At 36.8% G+C, this 23,621-nt stretch overlaps 2 protein-coding genes across 3 annotated transcripts in view; one reads left to right on the top strand and one right to left on the bottom strand.

Annotated features, from left to right (window-relative positions):
* The window catches only part of ANAPC10 (anaphase promoting complex subunit 10), a 34,057-nt gene extending 20,525 nt beyond the window's left edge, over positions 1 to 13,532 (bottom strand). The window contains exons 1-4 of one of the 2 annotated variants that reach the window (XM_063310295.1): positions 13,475 to 13,532; positions 7,796 to 7,916; positions 7,259 to 7,349; positions 3,311 to 3,431 (exon numbers count right to left, since the gene is read on the bottom strand). In XM_063310295.1, coding sequence (XP_063166365.1) covers positions 3,311 to 3,431; positions 7,259 to 7,349; positions 7,796 to 7,910 — 327 coding nt within the window. In that variant the 5' untranslated portion in view covers positions 7,911 to 7,916; positions 13,475 to 13,532. Of the gene's footprint in view, positions 1 to 3,310; positions 3,432 to 7,258; positions 7,350 to 7,795; positions 7,917 to 13,062; positions 13,082 to 13,474 lie in introns of those variants that run through there. The other variant, XM_063310294.1, reaches the window with a different exon arrangement.
* Positions 13,533 to 13,661: 129 nt separating this feature from the next.
* ABCE1 (ATP binding cassette subfamily E member 1) overlaps positions 13,662 to 23,621 on the top strand; it is a 29,931-nt gene continuing 19,971 nt past the window's right edge. Inside the window, exons 1-7 of the mRNA XM_063310138.1 lie at positions 13,662 to 13,852; positions 16,373 to 16,531; positions 16,826 to 16,911; positions 18,282 to 18,379; positions 19,900 to 20,017; positions 21,885 to 22,022; positions 22,210 to 22,279. Of these exons, the coding sequence (XP_063166208.1) occupies positions 16,429 to 16,531; positions 16,826 to 16,911; positions 18,282 to 18,379; positions 19,900 to 20,017; positions 21,885 to 22,022; positions 22,210 to 22,279 (613 nt within the window). The 5' untranslated portion in view covers positions 13,662 to 13,852; positions 16,373 to 16,428. The remainder of the gene's footprint in view (positions 13,853 to 16,372; positions 16,532 to 16,825; positions 16,912 to 18,281; positions 18,380 to 19,899; positions 20,018 to 21,884; positions 22,023 to 22,209; positions 22,280 to 23,621) is intronic.

The raw sequence follows: 23,621 nt of genomic DNA, 5'->3' as shown, positions 1-23,621 counted from the left end.
ACCTCAAATACCCTCCCCCCCAAACCAAAACCATTTCTCTTTCCTAAATTCATCACAATTTCATCCACTGTGGCCCTCAGGCTCCTCCCAAAGGCTAGTGGGGACCTTTCCTTGGTTTCTGCATCCATTCTAGGCTTATTTTCTCATCAGTGGAGTACTTCTGGATTCAGCTAATCAGAGAGCATTCCCATAAATAAAAATAAACCTACCACAAACTGTGCAGATGCCCCTTGCTTAGCCAGAAATACCCTACAGATGGTAACACTGAACTGAAAGAAATAATGGACAGCTATTTCCGACCCATATTGCTCAGAAAGGGAAAACAGCAGGCTTACTGGTTGTCATGTCATCTGAATTTTGTCCATTATCTAAAATAGTGTCTCTCAACCTTGGCAACTTTTAAAGATATACAGACTTCAACTCCCAGAATGTGGGAGAACTTTAAGAAGTTTGGACTTCCAGAATTCTCCAGCCAGCCTGATCTTAGAAACACTGATCTAAAATAAGTAATTTTAGGCTGCAGTCGTAGGCATGCTTAACTGGATATAAGTCTTGTATTTTAGTTCCTTTAGTTCCTGGATATAACTCAGTAAAGCTTATTTCCGAATAAAGCTTATATTCTGTACTGTGATATAAACTTTTCGTTTATCATTCTTTCCAGCTTATAGTGAAAAAATAATAAATACATCCAGCCTGAATTCAAAATTATTATTTCTTCCAGGATAAGATCTCTAATATTTGAGAATGAAGTTGAAATACCTCAACTAACATTTGTTTCATAAGGTATCTGTTACAAAGAGAAATAAAAGTCAAGGTATCACCAAGGATTTTTATTAACCCCTATGAACTGGGCAAGAGTACATGGAAAAATACAAAGAAGCTTTGTTGTACTTAACAACAGAAGTTAATCCAGCTAATCAGCAAACAGAAAATCATCAAACAACCAAGTAATGTAGCTCAAAATATATAATCATACTGATCTTGATCAGACATAACACTGAACAACTTCTTAATTTCAGAATAAGCTTTAGCAGATTTAGGGTTTATGCCTCACCTCAAGTTCTACCAAGGAAGTTCTAGGAAACTTAGGTTATATTACAGATCAACCAGTTTGCCATGTCACCGAAGCACAAAAAATAATTAATAATCTGAATTATGCTTAATGAACAGATTTTAATCATAATTTACGGGGCTGGCTTGTTTCTAATAGCCATGGTTAAGATTAACTATAGCTCACAATTTGGGTAACAGACTAAAATGTAATCTAAAATAGAAGCAGAAGTTTTGAATTTTCCTGTGCTGTATCAGAAGATGAGAAAAGAGAAACAATGATAAAATCTGGGACTCATTCAGGCTTATTATATTTTAGAGTGTTACCATTTTTTATTGAACTGAATTCTCCCTTCCTTCATGAAAAAATAGAACTAAAATACAAGATATTTCACTTTTAACTATACATGCAGAGTATAGAATGAGAACTAGAACAAAGGTTGAAATCCTATGCACATTTTCCTGATACCTTTGAATTTCTCAGTAACAGCCGTTGGACTGAGCAATGTTATTTATAAAATATGTATTTTTCATTTTCTTTGCTTTTTCTTCACGCTAGATAAATATAAAGAAAGTGAAAACCTATACAACAAAATGATCATCAGACACTCTCAAGGAGAGCTTAACTCCTTGTGATTACATGGACACATCCATGCAGTTTTCTTGACAGTAGTATAGCTAGTGATCTTATCAGATCCAACACTGATTAGCTTTTGGGGAGATCAATCAAGATCATCCAGGTACTGCCTCCAAATGTGACGTATGATAAACAGCTACAGTTTATAAATTATTATTTCACAAGTGCAGTGATCCAATACTCTAGTCTTACTAATTTGTTGTTACAGTGCAAATTGTAGAGAGCAGCAAAAGTAATAGCACTCATGAGATGTTCTCTCCTTGGCTTTATCTAATAAGATGGTAAGATATAATCTCCTTGCATATATAATAAAATTTAAATGGAAACAAATATAGAAAAAGCAGAAGTCTGGCAGCAGTCAAAAAAATAACCAGGATTGTGACAAAGCCTATGTCAAGATTAAAATTGTCCACTGAAACATAAAACATTTTTACATGCATGCATACATGAACAGCAAAGATAGCTTGTAGGATAATTTTTTTTCAGATTTCTCCCCTCCCCCCCATCCCAACCAAATTGCTCAGCTTCTATATAGAAGAACTAGATACATCTATACAAGTATAGACAGAATGGTAGTGGATTTTAAAGAGATTTTAAAAGACTTTAAAGCCAAGAGTGACATCTAGTGGACACAGAATGGTAAAAAAAATCAAAGAACAGACAGAATTGTACTAAATATTCTTCGGATTTTATTTTTAGGTTTAAAAATAAAACCTAAAAATACTTCTTTAGAAATACTTCCAGAGACAGGACAAAGACATTATCCTCCCTGTCCTCTCCCCCTTAATTGCAAAAATGTGCACTTTACCCTCCTCCTATTTTCTGACTTGGTTCTCTAATATATTGCAGTTTTCATTTAGTTTATTTTCTAATTTCTGTATTTTCTTTCTAGATTAGTCACTGGAGCAACCCAGCCAATCAGAGGTTACATAATCAACATCATGACATACAAGTTTAGTGGGGCTTAAGCAATCTTCCAGCAGTCAAAACTTATTCACATATTCAATATTGCTATTGGTGTACTACTAGATTATGCCAGTTATTAAGACATCAGCGAAGTTCAGTCCTTAAGTGCGTGAGTGCAAATATTAGGCATCTATAAATTGACATCCTGAGCCGTTTTTCTCAAAACGCAGTTTGAAATTGCAACCTGTTCTGCTACTGGGAAATTCTACAAAACAATTTATGATATGGTACAGTGATCAGCAGCTTAAAGATAAAACAGGAAATTTGCTTTGTTTAATACAATATCCTTATATATACAGTATATCAAAGTAGCTTCTCAACCATAAGCTTTTTAAAACGGTAAAGAAAAAGTGCAGCACGGCACCTATGGATGTAACAAGAGTTTCCCTTCCTTTCTTCCTGCTAGCAGAGCCATTCCTTGTAATCTCCTAGAACAGCTATGAGAATCCTGCAACACTCTGAAGCAGGATTTGAAGAGGGGAGAGTTTTCCCCCTTTCCAGAAATCATCCAGTCAAGGAGTACAATTACCTGGATTGTATCCACTTAAATTTCTTCTGACTTCCCAATTTTGGATTGTGAATAGGTAAGCACAGGTATGCTGTATCTTGGAAGGACTTATCTGTAATAATGTTTTTTAAGGAGAAAAATATACCAACCCGAATTTCCTGAAGATTGTGAAAGTTGTTTCCTACTCTCACAGAGATTTTGCTTGGAGTGTAACTTTCATCAGATTTATAATCTGCATAAATGCATAATGTTTTCACGGTAGTTTTTCTTCTGGAATTAAAAAATTGGAAAAGCAAGGTTAGATGATAAAAAAAATATGATTAAGTAAGGTTTAGTACAACAGTACCATTATTTTGAAACTTTGTTACTTGTTTGAATGGTGGGTTAAAAATTGAAAACACTGAAAAAAATTAATTCAAAGTTTCCTTTTACAATATCATATGCATGTTTTTAAAATATACCTATAATGGAACACACTTAAGCTTTTGTTTCTAATAGAATAATTTATGTAGAACCCACCAAAAAGTAATCTCTCTCCAAAATATAATATAATTTTGTATTACGGACTAGCTTTGATGTCTTCATCATGAATTTTTCTCCAATAAAACAGAATTCATTCATATAAAAAAAGGGAAAGTAGGGAGAGACATCACAACAGAATGATTTTTTATTGATTTTGGGAGCCCATCTTTATCATATAAATAGATTCACCTGCAGTACAGACCCACATATGTATCCACCTAAATTCCAAACCATGGGCCTCAAACTCATAGTCAGTGTAGAAGACATGCAGCCCTTGAAGTCATTTTCTGTGGCCCACAACAAGCATTTGTAGGCACTGAGAATGCTGGTCAGGAAGACCAGGGCACTGAGTGCTGAGCAGACAGGCAGGCTGGGACATGGGAGGAGTGGCATGGGGGCTCATCTTAGCCCCTGGCTGATCTCCCAGAAGCAGTGAGGCATGGTCAGCTGGACCATATAATCAGCACTGAAGGCCTCTATGGAACCCCCACCCACTCCCTTACTCCATAGTGGGTGCTGCTTCTGTCAGTGATCCTGCTATCAACAGAATCTCTGAGTAGGGTCAGCAGGAAGACAAAGCTTGGCTAGAACAAATGGGTGAGAAGGCTGGGGCTGCCCAAAGGAGGGAAGGAGTTCTGGTTAATAAAAAATGGTGCCAGCCAACTGGCCAAATGAAATGGCTATTTTGTAGCCCTGATTCACAAGCAGCTTTGATTCACAGTAAAGGTGTTTTAAAACAAAAGTTCTATAAATTTATGTTTAATAGCATACCATGATACTCTTCTTCATTTTCAGTTCACTAGAGACTTTTGAATCAATATACAAAGTCTTCAGTACTGCAAGCCTCAAGATAATGAACTAGTCTGAATGCACCAGTCTAGGTGATTTGAATTTTAGATCCCTGTTCTACACCCCTCAAGCTCATACTGGATAATCTGAACTAAGCAAAGATCTGAAATGTAGCTTTATATACATCTTTATATAAAGATCCTTGGCTTCATTGGTTATCCCAAGATTCAAATTCTAAGCAATTTTATTTATTTATTTCATTATTTAAGACTCAAAACATTAACCAAATATTTGTAATTTGAAGATTTTAAAAACATAATTTAGAGTAATTCATATCTTTCAACTTTTTTTTCATTCTAAATTAATATGTAAACAATAAGCTGGGCTTTTTTTGCATATCAAAACTGAATGAAGTTAAAATTCAATATTAAGTTACAACAGTGAAAGAATAATTTATACTGAAATATCTGGGATTTTGTGGCCATGAACTAAAGTTAAATTATTAGAATACATATCTCAAATATAAATTTAGAAGTTAGAATAGTATAAAAGCATATGTATAATTATACTTATTTTCAAAAGTTATGTATTTTTTTGCTATAGGCAATGAATACACAAAACGTGACTGCAAAAATGTAGCCATCTAACTGTTTCAGGATTCACTCATTCTTTCTGCAGGCACATTTTCTGTTTTTATTTATCAAGGAAGAATGGTGAATATGTAAAGCTGGCTGAGTGACCTTGGGCTGGTCACTCTCTGTCAGCCCAACTCATCTCATGGGGTTGTTGTTGTGGGGAAAATAGGAGGAGGAGGGAGTATTAGGTATGTTTGCCACCTTGAGTTATTTATAAAAATAATAAAGGTGGGATAGAAATTAAATAAATAAATAAATAAATAAATAAATAAATAAATAAATAAATTTTCCCGCATATTCAGATATAACTTTTACCCACTTACCCATGAAAAGCTGAGGATATGGGATCTTAATTTAAAAATATCATCTAAATCTGTTTGGGAGCAATCAAACTGGGCTTCTCATAGTATTGTTATTTTGAATCAACTCAGTTTTCAGGAGGCTGCTTTTAAATTTTCACAGAATTAAAAAGAAAAAAGATTTACCTCAGGGTAGTTCTACAGTGAAATCACATTTAACTGACTGACTTGGGGAAGAGGTGTCCCTTATTCATAAAAGTCTGATAAACTGAAGAGAATGTTATCCTGGTGATGTAACTGATGAAAATTATGTCATTTGTGAGATAATTATTAAACCAACAACAAAAGCTGGCTGGGTGACTTTGGACTAGTCACTCTCTATCAGCCCAACTCACTTCACAGGGTTGTTGTTGTGGGGGAAATAGGGGGAGAAAGGAGTATTAGATATGTTCCCCACCTTGAGTTGTTTATAGAAATAATAAAGGGGGGATAAAAAAAATCTAAAAAAATCACAACTGAATTTGGTCCTTTTCATGCAGACCCATTGCACTGAGGTCTTCAAAATCAATTTCATTGCACTACTTCTTTGGTTTATTTGGTCCAGATGCAACTGCTGCTTCTTAAAATCACTTCTTATTAAGGGTTCTGGAGAAATTATCTGTCTCTCCTAAGCCAAAAACTCTTCTTTATAGGAAGTTGAAGAAATTAGTATTATTTAAACAATATGAAACTAGATTCTTATTATCTTAAAATAAAGCTGATATAGGTGACCCTCATTACTTGGGGGAGTTTTCCTCCAGCCTCAAATGTGGATACAAAGCCACAGACAATGAGACCTTAAATTTATGGGAATTGGGAGGGTTAGGTACTACAGCCCTGGAAAATGTCCTGTGAAGTTCCTGTGAAAATGGGTAAGGGTACAATAGGAAAACTGGTGTTCGGTGGGCTGATGGGAAGGAGGGATGGAAGCACTGTAAAACTTGATGGCTGTACACTGGGAAAAGTGGGGTTGAGCAGGCCAAAAGGAAGAATGACAGAAGATAGGGAGGATTTGGTGAAAGCCTGATATATATACATATATTTACAAACAAGCAAAATGGTAGACAAATCACAACCATAAATGAAGAAATGTTGGTAGGTGTACTGCAGATAACAAGCTCTAGTCTGTATTTACCAAATGCTGATAGGTAAAACTAGAGATAAGGTGATTATGGTTAATGAGGACCACATGTGCAAAAACAAGAATTATTTTGTGCATATTGTATACCTCAAAGAATGTTTAATAAAGATTGGGTACAACCATCCTGTTATTAGAGATGTAACTTGAGAGTTGGAACATTAACCTATACAGTTTGGTCTTGTCCTGTAATTATTGCATTTGAGCTGACATCAACAAGATTGCTAATATGATTTGGAATCAATCAGTATATGTTAAGGAAGCATATGTTCTTCTTAGTTATATTCCCAATATTTATCAAAATACCAAACATTGTAGTTTGGGTGGCATGTGTCTTAGTGAAAAGAATTACTGTACAACACTGGAAAGAGAAATCTACAACTTGCTTGCATAAATGGATATGTGTTGTTTGTCAACATCTGAATTAGTTTTTTTCTTACACAGGGAAATTGTCAATGTTTGGGGAGTTTTCTTTTTATAGCATAATTTCTATGCTTTGGTGTATGTGTTTTTCCTTTCCTTCTTTTTTATTGCTATGCTTATTAACTTTGTGGTTTTATTGCTCCTTTACTGCTGTATTTTACATACACACACACACACAAATTGCATAATAGATCTTTTTAATAATGATGAATGCATATTAACTGGGACATATATGTGCATAACTATTCAAACCTGAATTGGATGTTGACCAAATGAGGCTGTGATCCATCAGACTGCCAGTATGTTTCTAGATTATCATCTCGTAATTGGTCCACCCCAAATCCTAGTTTGAATATACGGAAACAGATGGTCTTTAGCACACCATTCTTATGCAATCAGTGTAACAAAACTCACAGTTATATAATCTATCCTAGGGATATATAGATCCTGTTACATTTGGAAGCGCAGAAAATACTAGAACACTGAGAGCATGTAATCTAAAAAGCTCTTGTTAGTGAATGGGAATAGCACATACATTCTACGTTCCTGAACTATTTTCTTGGACACCAAAAACCTAAAACACATATGTTAAATTGACAAACAGTGAACAGGAATAGCACACATATTCTACATTCCCAAACTATTTTCTTGGACATAAAAAGCCTAAAACACATATGTTAGATTGTCATAGCTAATTTAAATTAACTCCAAAAGTTACTTTCTACTTTTAGGCAATTTACAAAGAGAGTTTCTGGTCTGTCTACCAGTTAAGATGTTTTCACAGCTTACCCGGTTTACAAGATGAAAGAGACCAAACAGCTTGTGAACCTATTTCTCGAACGGTTCCTGTCCTTTCCAGCTGTTTCGGATCTGCACCAGGGGGAGTCTTGTTGGCAGTGGTCATTTTTCACTGGGAAAAAAAGTTAAAAGTATGTTTAAAATATTCCATGCTCATGACAATAGGAACAGTAAGGAAAATGTTGAAAAGGTCTGCCACAAATGTAGCAATCTTTGGTTGAAATATTTTAGGTGACCTTCCTACTCCCTGATTTTTTTCCAGTGTTTCTCATTTTTTGACCTAATGGTTATAATTGCTTTTGACCAAGAATAGGAACATATTATTTTTTTGGTTAGTAAAAACATGAGGGAGAGGCATTTTAAATTTAAAACAAAATGCAAGAGTGGAAAAAAAGAATATAGTTAGTCATTCTTATAATAAATTCTTGCAAAATCTTGCCAGGAAAAAAGCCCACCACTCCATTAAACAGAACTGGACACGGCTCTATTGTGGGTATATCTATAGTCTTCCGTAGACAAAAATTATCACCTTGGGGATTTTACTGAAGATTAAACCTCTCACAGGATTACAGTTGAGGGACAGAATCACCAAAATTCTATCCTTTGCCCAAACTCCCTGATTTTAGCTCTTCCCCTCTTCTACTGCAACTTCATAAAACAATTTGTCAATGCCTAAACTACCCCTCCAATTGGCCGGAGGTGTGAATTGGGGAACTTTGGGAATTGGGAATTGTGGGTTTTAGTGACTAAATGGTTTGCTTTGAAAGGAACAGTATTAATATGGTCTAATTACGGGTAAGAGATTACATTTCAAATTATATTTATACCTGCATGGGAGAAATGGGAAACCATCTTTCATTTCTTCTCTTCTATTGTTTCTTCTTTGTTCTTTAGCTATCTTTTCTTGCTTTTCTATATTTTTTATATTGTATTGTAACTATATATGTTGAAACTGAATAAAGTTCTTAATAAAATAAAAAAAATACAGGTAGGAAAGGACAAAGGATTTGATCAGACAGTGTTGGATTTCACTTTTAATATTTTTAGTGAAACTAGCTTCAGTTTGAGCTATACAAAATTTGTGGTAGAATCAGTGATCCATCATGTTAGATTATAAATTAATCAGGATTACTCCTCAAATCTTCTTATGGAAAATCAAGGGATATTTCAGAACAAGTGGACTTCACACTATGTGTAAGGATTAAAGCTGGCAAGGTGAGAACTAATAATTTTCAAGTCAAGCAGAACCATTATGCAAACACAGAACAAATACCTCCAATTTTCAAGGACAGAAAAAGAATGCCCTAAAGAATAAGAGGAAAAAGCGTAGGATTTAAAGAGCAGGTCTGACATATATTTAGGGCTTGATTGCTGAGTTCTAGGCAGATCTTTTGCCTGTCTATTATTTCCTTCTTGTCTGCAGTAAGCAACTTATCTAGCCATGTTGAATACATGAAGTTTTTGCTATTATGGATTGCAGATTTGAGTTTCTGGAGAGTCAGTATTTATTGCCATGACTAAATGGTCTAGTTAAATATTAAGGTTGCAATAGTACACGTATTTAACAAAAGAATGTTATTCTGAGTATTCACCATAGCCCTCTTGAGTTCCTACCAGAATAGAAAGGCAGGAGAATAAATCAAATAAATAGTAAGTATAAATGATGCTCTGGAGATTGGCAAGATATAAGATCTCATAAATCAAATAGATGCAAACTGAAAAAAAAAACATTTGTTTTTCCTTCCCATTTCAGATGCCAGAAAAGTACAAAGAAACAGCTCCCAACTTTTCATGATTCCATAAATCACTCTCTCAAAGAACCTGGACCCTACTAAGACTGAAACAAAAGACCCACTTTTCCAGGGAAAAATAAACAAACAAACAAACATATTCCGTGTGTGTGTGTGTGTGTGTGTGTTTAAAGGCATCCTCGTATTATATTTATCAGGAACAGTAAATTGAGTTATACTAATTGCCAATACTTTTTACTGTTAAAACTATAAAATATGAATGAGAGCTAACTGGGACAGAAGCAGTATGATAGCACTATTCCCCTAACACCCAACTAAAAAAAATACAAATAATTAGAAACATGCAACAAGCACTATTTTATTTTGTCTCCCAAGCCAAAATGTTTCAGAAGCAGCTCAAAACCTAGACTCACTGCTGAGATGCTCAATTCTCTTTGCCTCACCAGCCCACTTGACTAGTTGCTCTCCCCTGCTTCTCTGTTTTCCTCTCTCTCACGCCGCCACCCCCACTCCTGCCCTTTTTGTTCATTTCAGACAGTAAATCACAACAGATACTTTTATGTATCATTGGTGGGAAAGAGAGAGATCTCATTAGATGAGGAACACTGATGTAGAGGAACATATAGTAGGACCTAGAACAGAGCACGTGAGTTTGAATTCTCCCTCAGGTAAAACTCAACAATGGGACTTAGTCTCTTAGCTCAAAGCCATTACAAGGCTAAAATGAATCAGCATAGTTCCATCCTGAAGTCCTCGGAAGAACAGAAATATATAAAATAAGTTTTGCCTATTTTTCTTCTATTATTGATGATTCAACCAATTTATTTTATATTGGAAAATAATCAATGATGAATTTGAATGCATCTAAAAGTTACAGAAAAAAGGAGTCATCCACATTAAACATCACAAGGCACCTTTTGCTGAACAATATATTCACAAATTATATTATCTTTTTTGCTGGTCTTCATCTTTAACATAAAAATAAAAGAATAAAATTATTCTTCAGAGTTAGTCATAATAATAAAAAAACATTAACAGGAATGAATTATAAGATAATTACACAATGGGAAAATTCAGAAAGACCTTTAAATTGTATTAGTTACAGCTACTGGAATTATTTCAAATGTATTAATAGCAAGAACAGTTTCCAGTGTGTTAGATCTGGTTTCTAAACTGTTTTTATATTATTTAAAATGTCAAGAATCTGTGGTTCATGAACATGCTTTAATTTTCTTTTAGAAAGCCATTTTCCATTTTAATAATATGGTCCTTTATTGTTCAAAAATAGAATGTTCCCATGACATTAATGAGGAAGTTTCCCTAGACACAGGATTAGAAAACAAGTATCCAGGAAGTCAAAATCACAGTCCATGTCTTAGTTCTGTAATAGAAACAATACAGGTGTTTGTAGCTGCATTTTCACCAGCTGAAGCTACCAGGCCACCATCAGGGACAGCCATCTGTAAACACTACAGAAGTCTGTTTTGGAGCAATAGAGCATAGCCAACTACTCTAGAAAAGGCAACAATTGGTATAAAAAGCATTCCTACCTATATTTTCCCTGAAAATAAAGAAACAGAAGTATTCTCAAGTTGTGTACTTAGTTCTGCAGAGAAAATACCATACCATCGGACAGTTGTGCAACATTATTTAGATCAGCTGTCTTCCACAGAAAGCCATTTCTCCTGCTTTAAGTTTCTGCAATTCTCATCTACTTTAGAACTGAATCCAACTATTTGTTCATGAGGTCCACAGCCTTTTCATAAAACAGCAGGGAGACCTGAGAATTTACTGAAGATAGTAATGTCCAAAACTCTAGATCATATCTCCTGAAGAGATCATATAGCAGATGTTAAATCATATAAAGGATGGAACTTAAGATCTTTGGGTAAGTCAAAATCATGGGGCAGTACACAATATACAGAATATTACCTTCAGAAACTGACTATCTCAAAAGTTTAGATGTAGTACTGAGGCTAAATAAGGAAGAAAAGAGAATATCATGTTCAATGTTATCAAGAGTCACTGTAAGGACAAGCTCAATGAACAGACTTACTGGATAGCTCCACCACCCAGTAACCAGCACAAGTCATCACCATAATGATCATGAGTGCTTCTATCTTAATCCTAGGGTGACATATAGACTGGAATAGATCTAGATAATGTTTTGAAAGAAACTTATTATCCAGAAATGTCAGGTTAGACCACTCAAAAACTATATGCATCATTTGCAAGGCTTGTTCAGCTGCTTCAGAAGCTTTTCACAGTTGTCTTGCATGCACAGAAATGTTACTCCCCCCCCCCAAAGCAAATGGTTATGGCAGATTTAACAGTTAGAAAGAAAACAGATGCTTCTACATTCTCCCATACACTATAAAGCATTTCTTCTGAAAGCTTTGCACACTTCTAAGTATCCAGATTTGTAGGGTAAAAAGGGCAATTGGAACTCCATCCTCTCTCTGTGGTCTAGAACTTCAACTTGTCCAGGATGGGCAAAGATCTACAGAATATCCAAATTCCAAATAATGTATCTTCCTGAACTACTGTAACTGAGAAATAGGTATCACAATTTGGCAAGCCACTGTGTTGGCTGCCTCCAGCACAGGCTGTCAGTGCTATAATACCTAATTCACTGCAGATATGATTTTGTTTACAAACTGTGGCACAAATTGAGCACAACAGTCTTCAATATTTTAGTATCAGTTCCACTGGACTTATGCTGGAAAGTTCTTTTACTATTTCAAATAGCTCTACTGAGGAGCCTTATGCAAATACAGCAATGAGAAAAATATTATTACTATTATTCGCTATCTTACTGTCAAAAAATAAGCTCAAATATGAATTCTTACTTGTATTTTGTCATGTTTTCAGTGATTTTTCTCATCTGTGCTTTAATTACCAGCCTAATCATTTCACTGATCTCATTGCAATTATTTGGAATACTAAAGCTGATGTATTTCCATAATTTGGTTGAGGATACTTTGGGATATGTTATAGCTAAATCCTTAGATCATTCACCTAATTAAATGAGATTTGAATCTAGACAAAATCTGAGCCTCCCTATTTGAAGCAGATTTGAGCTTTACTGTAGGACAAGAGACACAATAATCCCCACAAAACTGCTATCTTGAAACATAATAGTTGTTCAAACAACTTTTTTGCTGAGTTCTGTCCTGGTAAGGCAGAATTTGATCATTGATAATGATATGACTCCATGGCATAAACAGGTTACACTTATACCTGAAATTAAAACATGACCTGTTTATCACTGTTGCTATTGCAGATCATGGGACAGAAACAGTGAGAAAATGCGTTTTCAAACAAGTTCAGATACAACCGTCTTTATCTCTTACGCAGCTTTCTTATTAGCATGAGCACACTCAAATTTCCTACATTACCTCTGTATAATTTCTAGAGACCCGCATTGTCTATAAGACCTTATTAGTATTGCTCACTCTTCACCCATGTTCACAATACCATATGAACACCACTATGATATTCACATACCAGGCAGAGACAACGCCGCACACATATAGCAAAGCCACAATTAACGCTTCTACCCTACCCTTCCTCTTCTAATCCTGCTTCTCCCATTTCTGTCAAAGCACCAAGGATGGTCTGCTTAGATGCGGAATAGCATACGCTCAACAACAGACTTCTCCAACATGGAACTCTAAGCTTTTTTCTTCGTCCTAACGTCTTTAATACTGTCTTTAAAAAAAAATCCAATATCGAGGGCCATTTCAATTTTTCTTTGTTTTAAGAGATCCCCTGAAATCTTAACCAGTAATCATATTTGGTATGAAAAGGTAACTGCAAGCCAAAACGAGGATAGTTACGGAACGTTCACTAACGCTCAGCAGTAGCACGCGATAAGATACCTACTTACATGTCCCACCACGGTAACAGCGCTACCTACTTTTTGGCCACGCCCCTCCACGCTCTTTAGCTCTCAGTTAATTGATTCCTCCTCCTCCCCCCCATTGGTTTTCTAGATAGTCCGTCGCTAACTGATGATGTCACGCAGAGAACCACCTTTCACTTGCACTTCCGGCTTTCCTTCTTGTCTATGGCGCTGTGCATATCTCATCATAGACTTCATCTCTATAGTGAGCGGCGCCGGCTCCTCCTTTAAGGGTGGCGGCCATTTTGGCCGGGTGGCAGTCGGAGCACGTTGTCTCCGTGTCCACCTGTGAGCCACGGGGCCTTGAGGCTTCTTCATTCGTAGCCCCCTTCTTGTTCTTCCCATCTCAGACGGGAGGGTTTCTTTCTTTCTTCCCGCCTCTTAACTTTCCTGGTAAGTGAAACTAATGGATAGTGGTACTTGGGCCGACGCCTGCTCCTTCTCTGATCAGGTGGGGTTGGCTGGTAGCTGTAGATAGGGCTGGCTGGGCCGCTGCTATCCGGCTGCCTTGTGCTTTCCTGTCGCGGTGAAAGAGAACGAACCTCGCGTGTGAGAGGGTAGAATAATCCCGAATTTATACTGCCGTGGCTCCATTGACACCCCTTCTTCATCTCCAGGGGAGGCTTATTTCTTAGTCCTTACATTTATATTTCGCCTTTCTTCTGAGTTGCTCAAGACATGTTTGGATTACCCCTACCCTCCTTTATCCTCACAACAGTTGGGCAAGGAAAAACTGACGGCCGCAAAGTCACTCAATAAGCTTAATAGTTGAGTGGACCTGAATTTGATTCTTCCCAATTCCAATCCGGCACTTTTAACTGTGACACCACAGTGTTACATCCTAGTGGGGCCCTTAACTCTTCCCTTTTGTTGGTAACTTTAGGTCTTTGAAGACTTACATAGTATAGAGAGCATTTATTTTCGACTGAACTCTTTTCCAAGAGCCCTCTTTATTCAAGGTATGTTCGATCGGAAGGTCCCGTCCCCCCCAGCGGCGGCACCCTGGTTAGGGAATGTCCCTTCTACTTGCCTATTTTCTGAATCCAATAAAATTCTTTTTATTTGACCATTAAGGTAGCTCTGCTTTTAGATACTATATTTGTTTAAGTTTTTGAATGTGCTTGAACCCAAACAGTATTATTTCAATGAAATAAAAAGTCATGAGTATGGTTTTAATGCTATGAAAAATCCAAGTGTGGTTTGAGATGGGTGCTTTTTAGTCTGTTGTGGCAAAAAAAAAAAATCTTAAGGCATCTAGAATAATTTTTGCAAGTTGTCATTCAGTTGTTGAACAAAATTATAAGCATATTTAATAATCAGAATAAGCACTTATAAGGCACTTGTAATTCTAAGTATTTAGAGTTTTATTACTTCTCAGATTTTGTAAACACAGCTGTAGGAAAGTTCTAGGAAATAAACATACAGAAGTAAAATCTCAGGATGCAAAACACAGTGTGTTCTGGGTTAGATGTCTACATTTAGCAGAAGCTTTGCCCCAATTTTTTGTAGCTGTTCTCTTTCCAAAGAGAAATTATTCTTAATGATACATGTCCCACTAACTTATTTTTATTCAAATTCTAAACACATGTCAAAATAAGATTTAATAAGATACAAAAAAAATGTTTTTCCCGCCTAATTCTGTTACTGCCCATGGGTTTTGCAGATGATCATGGCAAAAGTGTCAAACTCATATTTTGCTCACCATATAATTTTGTAGCATTCATTTTGAACATGGTAAGACAGGCAGCGTAGTTCTCAGTGATAATTAGGTAGCAGAGATGATTGTGGTAGTATAAACCCTGGATATTTAAATAACTTCTTTGGTTGACTAGAAATGTTTGTTTATTAATTGAATCATCCTTACAAAGCTGCTTTATGAGTCTTTTGTTATGCCAATCATCTAGAACATGTGGATGTAGCCTGTTGTATGTAAGTGCTTCCTACATTTTCAGTAGTTTAATAATTATGGATGGAGAGGATGAACAGATAAAATTTTGGCTGTCTGCAGGATACTGAAGGTAACATCAGATAGGGTTGAGCAACACTTTGAATTTGAAGAGAAAAGGTGCTTTGGAGTTTGGGTGTATGTAATTAGGTAGCACCTGGCAGGAACTAGTTAAACACATACTTTCTTGGGATTGTGCTGCAGATGCAAATAGTGGCCACATGAACCCAATAAAAGTTTATGTACTTTTAAGCAGACACTCTATGAGTGCTCTGAAGCTCTGTTTTCCTTTCAAACACAAAGCACTGCTCAATACTTTGCTTAATGTCAGTGCTACTTAGTGTTACAGTCCACTAATTATCTACAAAAAGTCAGTAAAAAAACTGACTTAAAAATATCAGGAAAATGATTGCAGTACATGAAAGTTCTATATATTCTCTTGGATAAAAAAAATGTAAACTTCAACTAGGCTATTAGAAGTATGTATACAGTCTGCAGGTCAGTATACCTGATTAAATAGGCTAATTTGCTTTCAATTAAAACTTTGATATTGGATACATTAAGTGCTATAAAAATAATATGACTACAGAACTCATTCAGATACTGTCATATTTGGAGATAGGAGTATATGAGAGGGAACGTGAATGAGTAATACTTTTTTAACTAGGCAGTCAGTTTCTCAGATTAAATGTACATGAGCTACTGAAAGTTGCAGTTTAAGAGCTGAGTTTTTTTTAAAAAAATATTGTATCATAGTTCATACATTGTTTGTATTGCTGATAAGGAAACAGATTTGTATTCTACAGAATTTGGTTTTCAGTAGGCTTTGCCCACAAAAGTGAGATGAGACCCCCCACCTTGTACTGAGCATGCTTGTTCTTTGACTTTGCTATCTCACTGATATCTACTTAATCCTACCCCTAGTGCTTCCTGGATATTTATTATTTCTGTTTGTTCTTTTGCTCTAGAACCATCATTTTGGAATCCTTAGTTTGTGTATGTGCATAATCTGTAAATCCTTACTATGGCTGATAAACTAACAAGAATTGCTATTGTGAATCACGATAAATGTAAGCCAAAGAAATGCCGCCAGGAATGCAAGAAGAGTTGCCCTGTGGTTCGAATGGGTAAGAAATGCAAAGTCGCTTATATAGAACTATTTTTAAAAAATAAAATCAAAACAGAAAAAAAATCATTAAAAAACATATTTCTCAACTGTAGAGTCATATTCGTAAATATCCTGAATACATTCCAGTATCTTCACTGATTTTTTTATTTTAAATAAATTAAGAAATATGTTATGTGATTAAGAGACTTAATCTCAGGATTATTTGAGACTTCATTTACAAATTTGTATTCTTGCTCATCAGAGCTAATGCTGCTCTGAATAATTCTTGTTCTTTTTATTTATTTTTGATCAGGAAAATTGTGCATAGAAGTAACATCACAGTGCAAAATAGCATGGATTTCCGAAACATTATGTATTGGTTGCGGTATTTGTATTAAGGTATGGATCATCTGTTCATTAATAATTGAAATATACTTAAACACACACACATTATCTATCAAAATAGGACTGTTCAAATATGGGTGCTTTTCTTTTCATTTTCCCCCCATTGCTGGATGAGATTTCTCAGTTTGTGTGCTGCTTTTTTGCTCCTCCTCCCAGATATTCAAAAGACTGGCCAAAGGCTTGCATTCTGCCTGAATGTAAGACACAGTCTGTTGTTACACAGTGCTCTAAACGCCCTTTGCCTTTGTGGAGAGGTAGTAGGTGATGTAACAGTTAGTAAAATCGATTGGTTTGCTCTTGATTAAGCAGTATGGGCTGTGGCTTAGGACTAATGCTGGGTACTTTTAATAAGTAGCTATTAGCCTTCCAAGAAAATGAAGTTAAATTAAGACCAGTTCTACTGCTTTACTTTTTGTTTTTTTACCCCTTATATGGGCACACAAGGTCTTCATTCTGAAACTAAAGTGGCTGTCCTTTTCCCACTCCATGCTTGGTGGTCCACTTTAAGCTTGTTGTTGTTGAATGTTATAATAATGATAATACTAAATTAAACATCCAGAAAATGTCAGCTAGCCAGCCACCTTGAATATTACTAGGAGATTGATCAGAAAAAGAAGTGAATTGGCAAACAGCACTGGCTGTAGTTTACTGTGTCATACCGGTCTCATTTATTAAGTAAGCATTTTCAGTGTTTAACTCTGAGCCACGGTTAGTGTCTTGTAAATGCACCACATGTTCACACATCTTGTCAGACAATTGTGATTTATTGAATCAACCACAATTGGCTGGGTTTACACATTGCACTGAGCCATAAAACATGATTTACAAAATCATAGTGCCTCAGTGTGAACAATACGCTAAGCCAAACCTCATTAAAGATTCCGCATGATGGCTTAGCATTATGTGTGAATCATTGTGTGGTGAAAAGTGGGGTTGCTCTTTAATATAGAATCCTGCTTTTTTAAGCACATGCATTGTAATTTAGTGTTACAGGTTTTTTGTTTTGTTTTGAGAACTTGAGCATTCAATTCTTGCTGCTTTGCCCTTCCCAACTGTGGTTGCTGTAATGACCAAATCATTATGACAGTTCATTATTTTATGCATTAAATTCTGTATACTTTTGGGAATTCTGCTTTGAAAAATAAAAAATGTTATAAGCTATCTAATCAACTTCTGTAAGCAATTTCAACTGGATTTATTTTTCCCTTGTGGCCTACTACATACTTAAGTAAAATAAATATAAAATATAGGATTATATGATCTTCACTCTTAATTGTTTAAAAAGAGAAGTGCAAGTACAAATGCTTTGGTCCATTAATATGATTGTAATCTTTTAAAATGTATAAACTCACTTTATCTTACAGAAATGTCCTTTTGGAGCCTTGTCAATTGTTAACTTGCCTAGCAACCTGGAGAAAGAAACAACTCACAGATATTGTGCCAATGCCTTCAAACTTCACAGGTATGTCTCCACTACAGTTCCTAAAAAAATTAATTGTGAATGTAAAGTAATGTGGATATGTATTTTATTTGTGTCATTCTATAAAGATGTACGGTATGGAAAAATTGCTTTGCAATGTTAGTACAGCTTTGGGATAATTTATCAACACACTTATTAGATATCTACCTGGACTGAATTAATTATTTGGATCTTGATGATTCCATGTAGTATTGCCACAATTGTAAGAATGGCTGTAATCTTTGGAGACTATATGTATATAGTCTTCGAACAGTCACTCATACCCTTGTTATCTCTCATATAGACTATTGCAATGCGCTCTACGTGGGGCTACCCTTGAAAAGTATCCGGAAGCTCCAGCTGGTCCAGAATGCAGCTGTGCAAGCTGTTTTTGGTGCCCGCAGAAGGGCACATGTAACACCACTGCCGCGCGAGCTGCATTGGGTACCAGTTTGCTTCTGGGTCCAATTCAAGGTGTTGGTTATCACCTTTAAAGCCCTACATGGCATGGGGCCAGGTTACCTGAGGGACCACCTCTTCCCCATTACATCAACCCGTCCCACCCGATTGTGCAGAGAGGGCATGCTGCGGACCCCGTCTGTAAGAGAATTTCATCTGGCGGGGTCCAGGAAGTGCGCTTTCTCTGCAGTAGCTCCCGCCCTGTGGAACATGCTGCCCCCGGAGGTGAGATTGGCCCCATCGCTCCTGGCCTTTCGGCGGAGTCTGAAGACCTGGTTCTGCCGCCTCACTTGGGTGGAGAGGGGAATAGATCTACATGGGGATGGTTGTTATAGACCACTCCTCCCACACTTGGACTGTTTTAGATTCTTCGCCACCTGGATTCTTTATTTTTACCTTTATTTATATTATTTATTATTGTATTTTTATACTGTGTATTTTATGGTTGTTGTTTTTAATCATTGTTGTAAACTGCCCAAAGTCCCCCGACGGGAGGAGATGGGTGGGGACAAGTTAGATAAATAAATAAAAATAAATAAATGTATGAAAGAATTACTCCCTCTGTGCCTAAAGAAATAACCTTAGAAGAATTATTCCTGATTATTCTATAAGTTACAAGTTTTCAAATTATGATCAGCAGAACTGTAACTACTTTGTGGCTTTCTGATAGGCTGTCACAAGCAAGCAATTCAGCGTGCTGCAAACAGGAAGTTGTTTGCTTTTTTTTTGCAGGATAAATGAAGTCTCTATTGACAAATAGGTTCAGACCACACTTAGTCATAACCCAGTATATTCAAACAGATTTAGATTGTATTGCTTATTAAACAATATTTTCAAGGCCACAGCAAATGAAATTTTGTTAAAACTGTTGATAATTCTCCATTTCCTCTAGACTAGCATGAATCATTATTTGAGCTTAACCTAAATGTAACTTTTGTAACTTTTCACTGTAAATGCACATTTAGTTCTCATGATAATGAAAAAGTGATGTCTTGGAAAGTGGAAAATAAATATATAATATCTTGTTTTTATAATATTGTCTGCACTCTAATTACTTTATGAAGGTTGCCTATTCCTCGTCCAGGAGAAGTGCTGGGTTTGGTTGGAACAAATGGTATTGGAAAGTCAACTGCCTTGAAAATCTTAGCAGGAAAGCAGAAACCAAACCTTGGGAAATACGATGTATGTATAGCAAACATATACCAAGGGTAATGATCTAATATTGCTTTAAAGAATTGTAGAGGGCATGGGGAATGGCCTTAAAGGACAGGAGGAAGAGCTGCTACCAAGGCAACAATCAGATAAGTGGGGCTTGAGCTCATTCCAAGAATCTGACTTGAGAAAATGTCTCAGACATGCCCCTCCCTAGTTCACACGAAGAGAAAGTGAAGGAGGGATGAAGCTCATCCAGGCTTGCAAGATTCTGTTGCTGTAGTTTTACAGTAAAAGTAGTATTGACCTACATGCCATTGGTTTCTTAGTCTGATCTACTTTGTAGGGCTGACGATGCTTTTTTGAATGTGTGGGTGGGTGGAAACTCTTACAGCTTGAAAGTTTGGTAGCAAGCTTCACCTATAATTAAGACCCATTTAATTATATTTGTTCTCTCAAGTCTTTGATCTTTGTTAAGACAAATTATAGGAGCTGGGCTTAGTTTTTCAAGTTTTTATACTTTTTTATCAAATTGGCTTTATATGCTGATTTTTAAATATTGACTGTGTGTGTGATTTTGTGCTTTCATCATGTTAGTCTTACCAATGTGAATTTATATGTTTATACAGTTATGTGCAGCTTACAGGTAGTCGTCGCTTAACAACCATTTGTTCAGCAACTGTTCAAAGTTATGATGGCGCTGAATGAATGGTAGTTACGGTCGGTCCTCAAAGTTCGGACGTTGCAGCACCCCCATAGTCACATGATCAAAATTTGGGCGTTTATGCATTTATCACCACAGCGTGGCAACTGGCTTGCACCTATGACCGGTTGCAGCACCCCACAGTCATGTGTCGCCATTTGCAACCTTCCCTGCTGGATTCCCCAGAAAGTCAATGAGGAAGTGGGCAGGGAAGGTCACAAGCTGCTGGGGTAAGTCTCCCCCACCCACACACCCTCTTTGAGTCCCTCTGCACTTGTGCCATGCTGGCCACTTGCGCACCTCCGCACACCTCCCCAAGCCTTGCCACACCCCCGCCACTCTTGCACCCCTGTGCATCCCCCCCCCCAAGCCTTGCCATACTCCCCCCCCTCAGCCGGCAGCAGCCACTTACTTGCCTTTGGCCTGTTTGCAAACTGCTTGGGACTTGCATCTTCCTGCTGGCTTCCCCACTGACTTGGGATGGCAGGGATTGCCATTGCTAAGCGATGCGATCGCACTTTACAACTGCATCCCTTAGCAATGGAAATTCCAGTCCCAATTGCTATAAGTCGAGGCTACCTGTACAAATGAAGTTTTTATATACAGGTAGTCCTCACTTAACGACCCTAACTGGGACCTGAATTTCCATCACTAAGTGATGCAGTCATTGGGTGAAACATCACATGATCACACTGCTTAGCAACAGCAGTTCTGGTAGTTTTGGTTGCAGCCGTTAGTCCAGGACCGTGCCATCATTAGGTAAGGCTCTTACACTTCTCCTGCCCTGCTGTGCTTACCTCCGATCCACCACCCATCTGCGCCCATCTCTGCCCTTTTGGCTGCCCTGCACTGAACTTTGCCATCTTCTTCCTCCTGCTGCTGACGAGGCATGCCTGTCCAAGGCAGCTGCTGGCCCTTCACAAGGCCCTCACTTGGAAGAAGACGGTGAAGGTCAGCTGGGGGCAGAAGGGGTAGGCGGATGAGTGCAGGGCGGCCAAGATGGGTGAATGGGGGGGGGGAGATACACAGATGGGAGGGCTAAAGCAATTCCTGTTTTATGGAACCTGCAGTATAGATCTGGAAGCCAATTATCATTTCATCAGAACTTGTATATTTACAAAATACCATTTGAAGTATTATTTTTTGAACCATGGCTTTATTCCCATAAGTGCTTACTTAAATACTTTTGTTTAGGACCCACCTGACTGGCAAGAAATCCTGACTTATTTTCGAGGGTCTGAGTTGCAGAACTACTTCACAAAAATTCTGGAAGATGATCTCAAGGCCATCATTAAACCCCAGTATGTGGACCAGATTCCAAAAGCTGCCAAAGTGAGTAAAGTGAGCATTGCGTATCTGATACGCAATGCTTGGCTTGGGGAAGAATGGGCTAACAATCCGTTGTGGGAATAAACAAGTTTTTCAAAGCTTCATGAAAGATTTGACCTCACAGCAGGCTTCAATTTTGTATAGTTTCTCTTGTGATTTAAAAAACAACTTGGTTGTTGTCTTATGACAGGGAACAGTGGGCTCAATATTGGACAGGAAGGATGAAACTGGCACACAGACTATTGTATGTCAACAGCTTGGTAGGTGGCATTTTTATAGCAAGTTATTTGGGGAAAGATTTACATAATCATTTAAGGTTTTTAAAACATTCTATTTCTGTTTAAAATAAAGTACCTTAGCTGCTAATGAAATACTATAGAGTGTTTTTAAATTTATATTTTCCTTCATTTATTCACAGTTAAATCCTGTCCAAAAGTGAGAGATCTAGACAAAATTAAACATGATTTAGGCTGAAAACAGGAAGGTTTAAACATTTGTGTTTCCTAAGTCAGGTTGATTTCAGTGGGACTAAAACATGACTAAATCCAATCAAAATAAAATTATGTAAAATGAACTATACCAAAAGAAATACTATAAAATATTATTTAATAGAGTCCAAAACTGAAAGCAGAAATTCTAAATAAAGACATGTTACAAAACAAACTTCTCCAGCAATCTTGTTCTCCATACCACCCACACCTTCTTATATACCCCCAGAAAGGTTATGCTTTTCAGTGTAAATTTCTGACAAAGAATGTTGCCTGTGTTTTTCACATCGACTTGAATGAAAGAGTATTGTAGGTATCCCATTTCCAATTATTTAGTGCTTTAAAATATTACTACCACAGTTTTGAATTGTACACATTAAGGGTATTGCAAAATCAACATTAGATGTCCAGAAGTCTTGATTGCTCTCAGCAGACTAACATTTCATTCTTTCCCAACAGAAGATTTTTAGCATGGTTTTCAACACACTTCACTAAAATACAGATAATCCTCATTTAGCGATCACAATTGGGATTGGCAACTCAGTTGTTAAGTGAAGTGGTCACTAAGTGAAATTGGGATTGTGCTTATGTTCTTACTGCAGCTCTCCTTTGCTTTGTAGACCTGCAAATACTTAAATATGAGGATTGGTTGTAAAGTTACTTTTTTATCACCATCATAAGTCACTAAAAGAGGCAGCTGCTTAACGAGGACTGTGGAGTCCTTGGTCTCTTTGATTGTTAACGAGGACTACCTGTAATCCAGTCTGAGTGTAAACTGTGTGTAATTATGTCACTGAATGCTTACATAAGTTGGACAACAATTGTTGGTCAAAGCTGCCATTTGTTTATTTAGAACCAATCTTTAGTCCAGTCTTCATTCTGAACTACAACTGCTCCTTACAGCTCTACCCAAGTGAATTCTTGTAATCAAAACAGAAATAATTCTGTTTTGTCAATCTTGAGTTACTAGCCCATGGCCAGTCATTCTTCAGTTCCCAGGAACCCCTTCAAATCTTCTATAACCTCTCTAAGCTTCAGTGAAAAGGAGAAATAGCAGGTTAACTGCAAAACATTGTTTATACCAAATCATCAGGTAATTTCCTCCATTAGCAGA

This window comes from Candoia aspera, chromosome 8 (genome assembly GCF_035149785.1).
Source record: "Candoia aspera isolate rCanAsp1 chromosome 8, rCanAsp1.hap2, whole genome shotgun sequence".
NCBI classification, from domain to species: Eukaryota; Metazoa; Chordata; class Lepidosauria; order Squamata; family Boidae; genus Candoia; species Candoia aspera.
The sequence above is the reverse complement of the archived record's forward strand: the minus strand, read 5'-3'. Positions and strand labels throughout refer to the sequence as shown.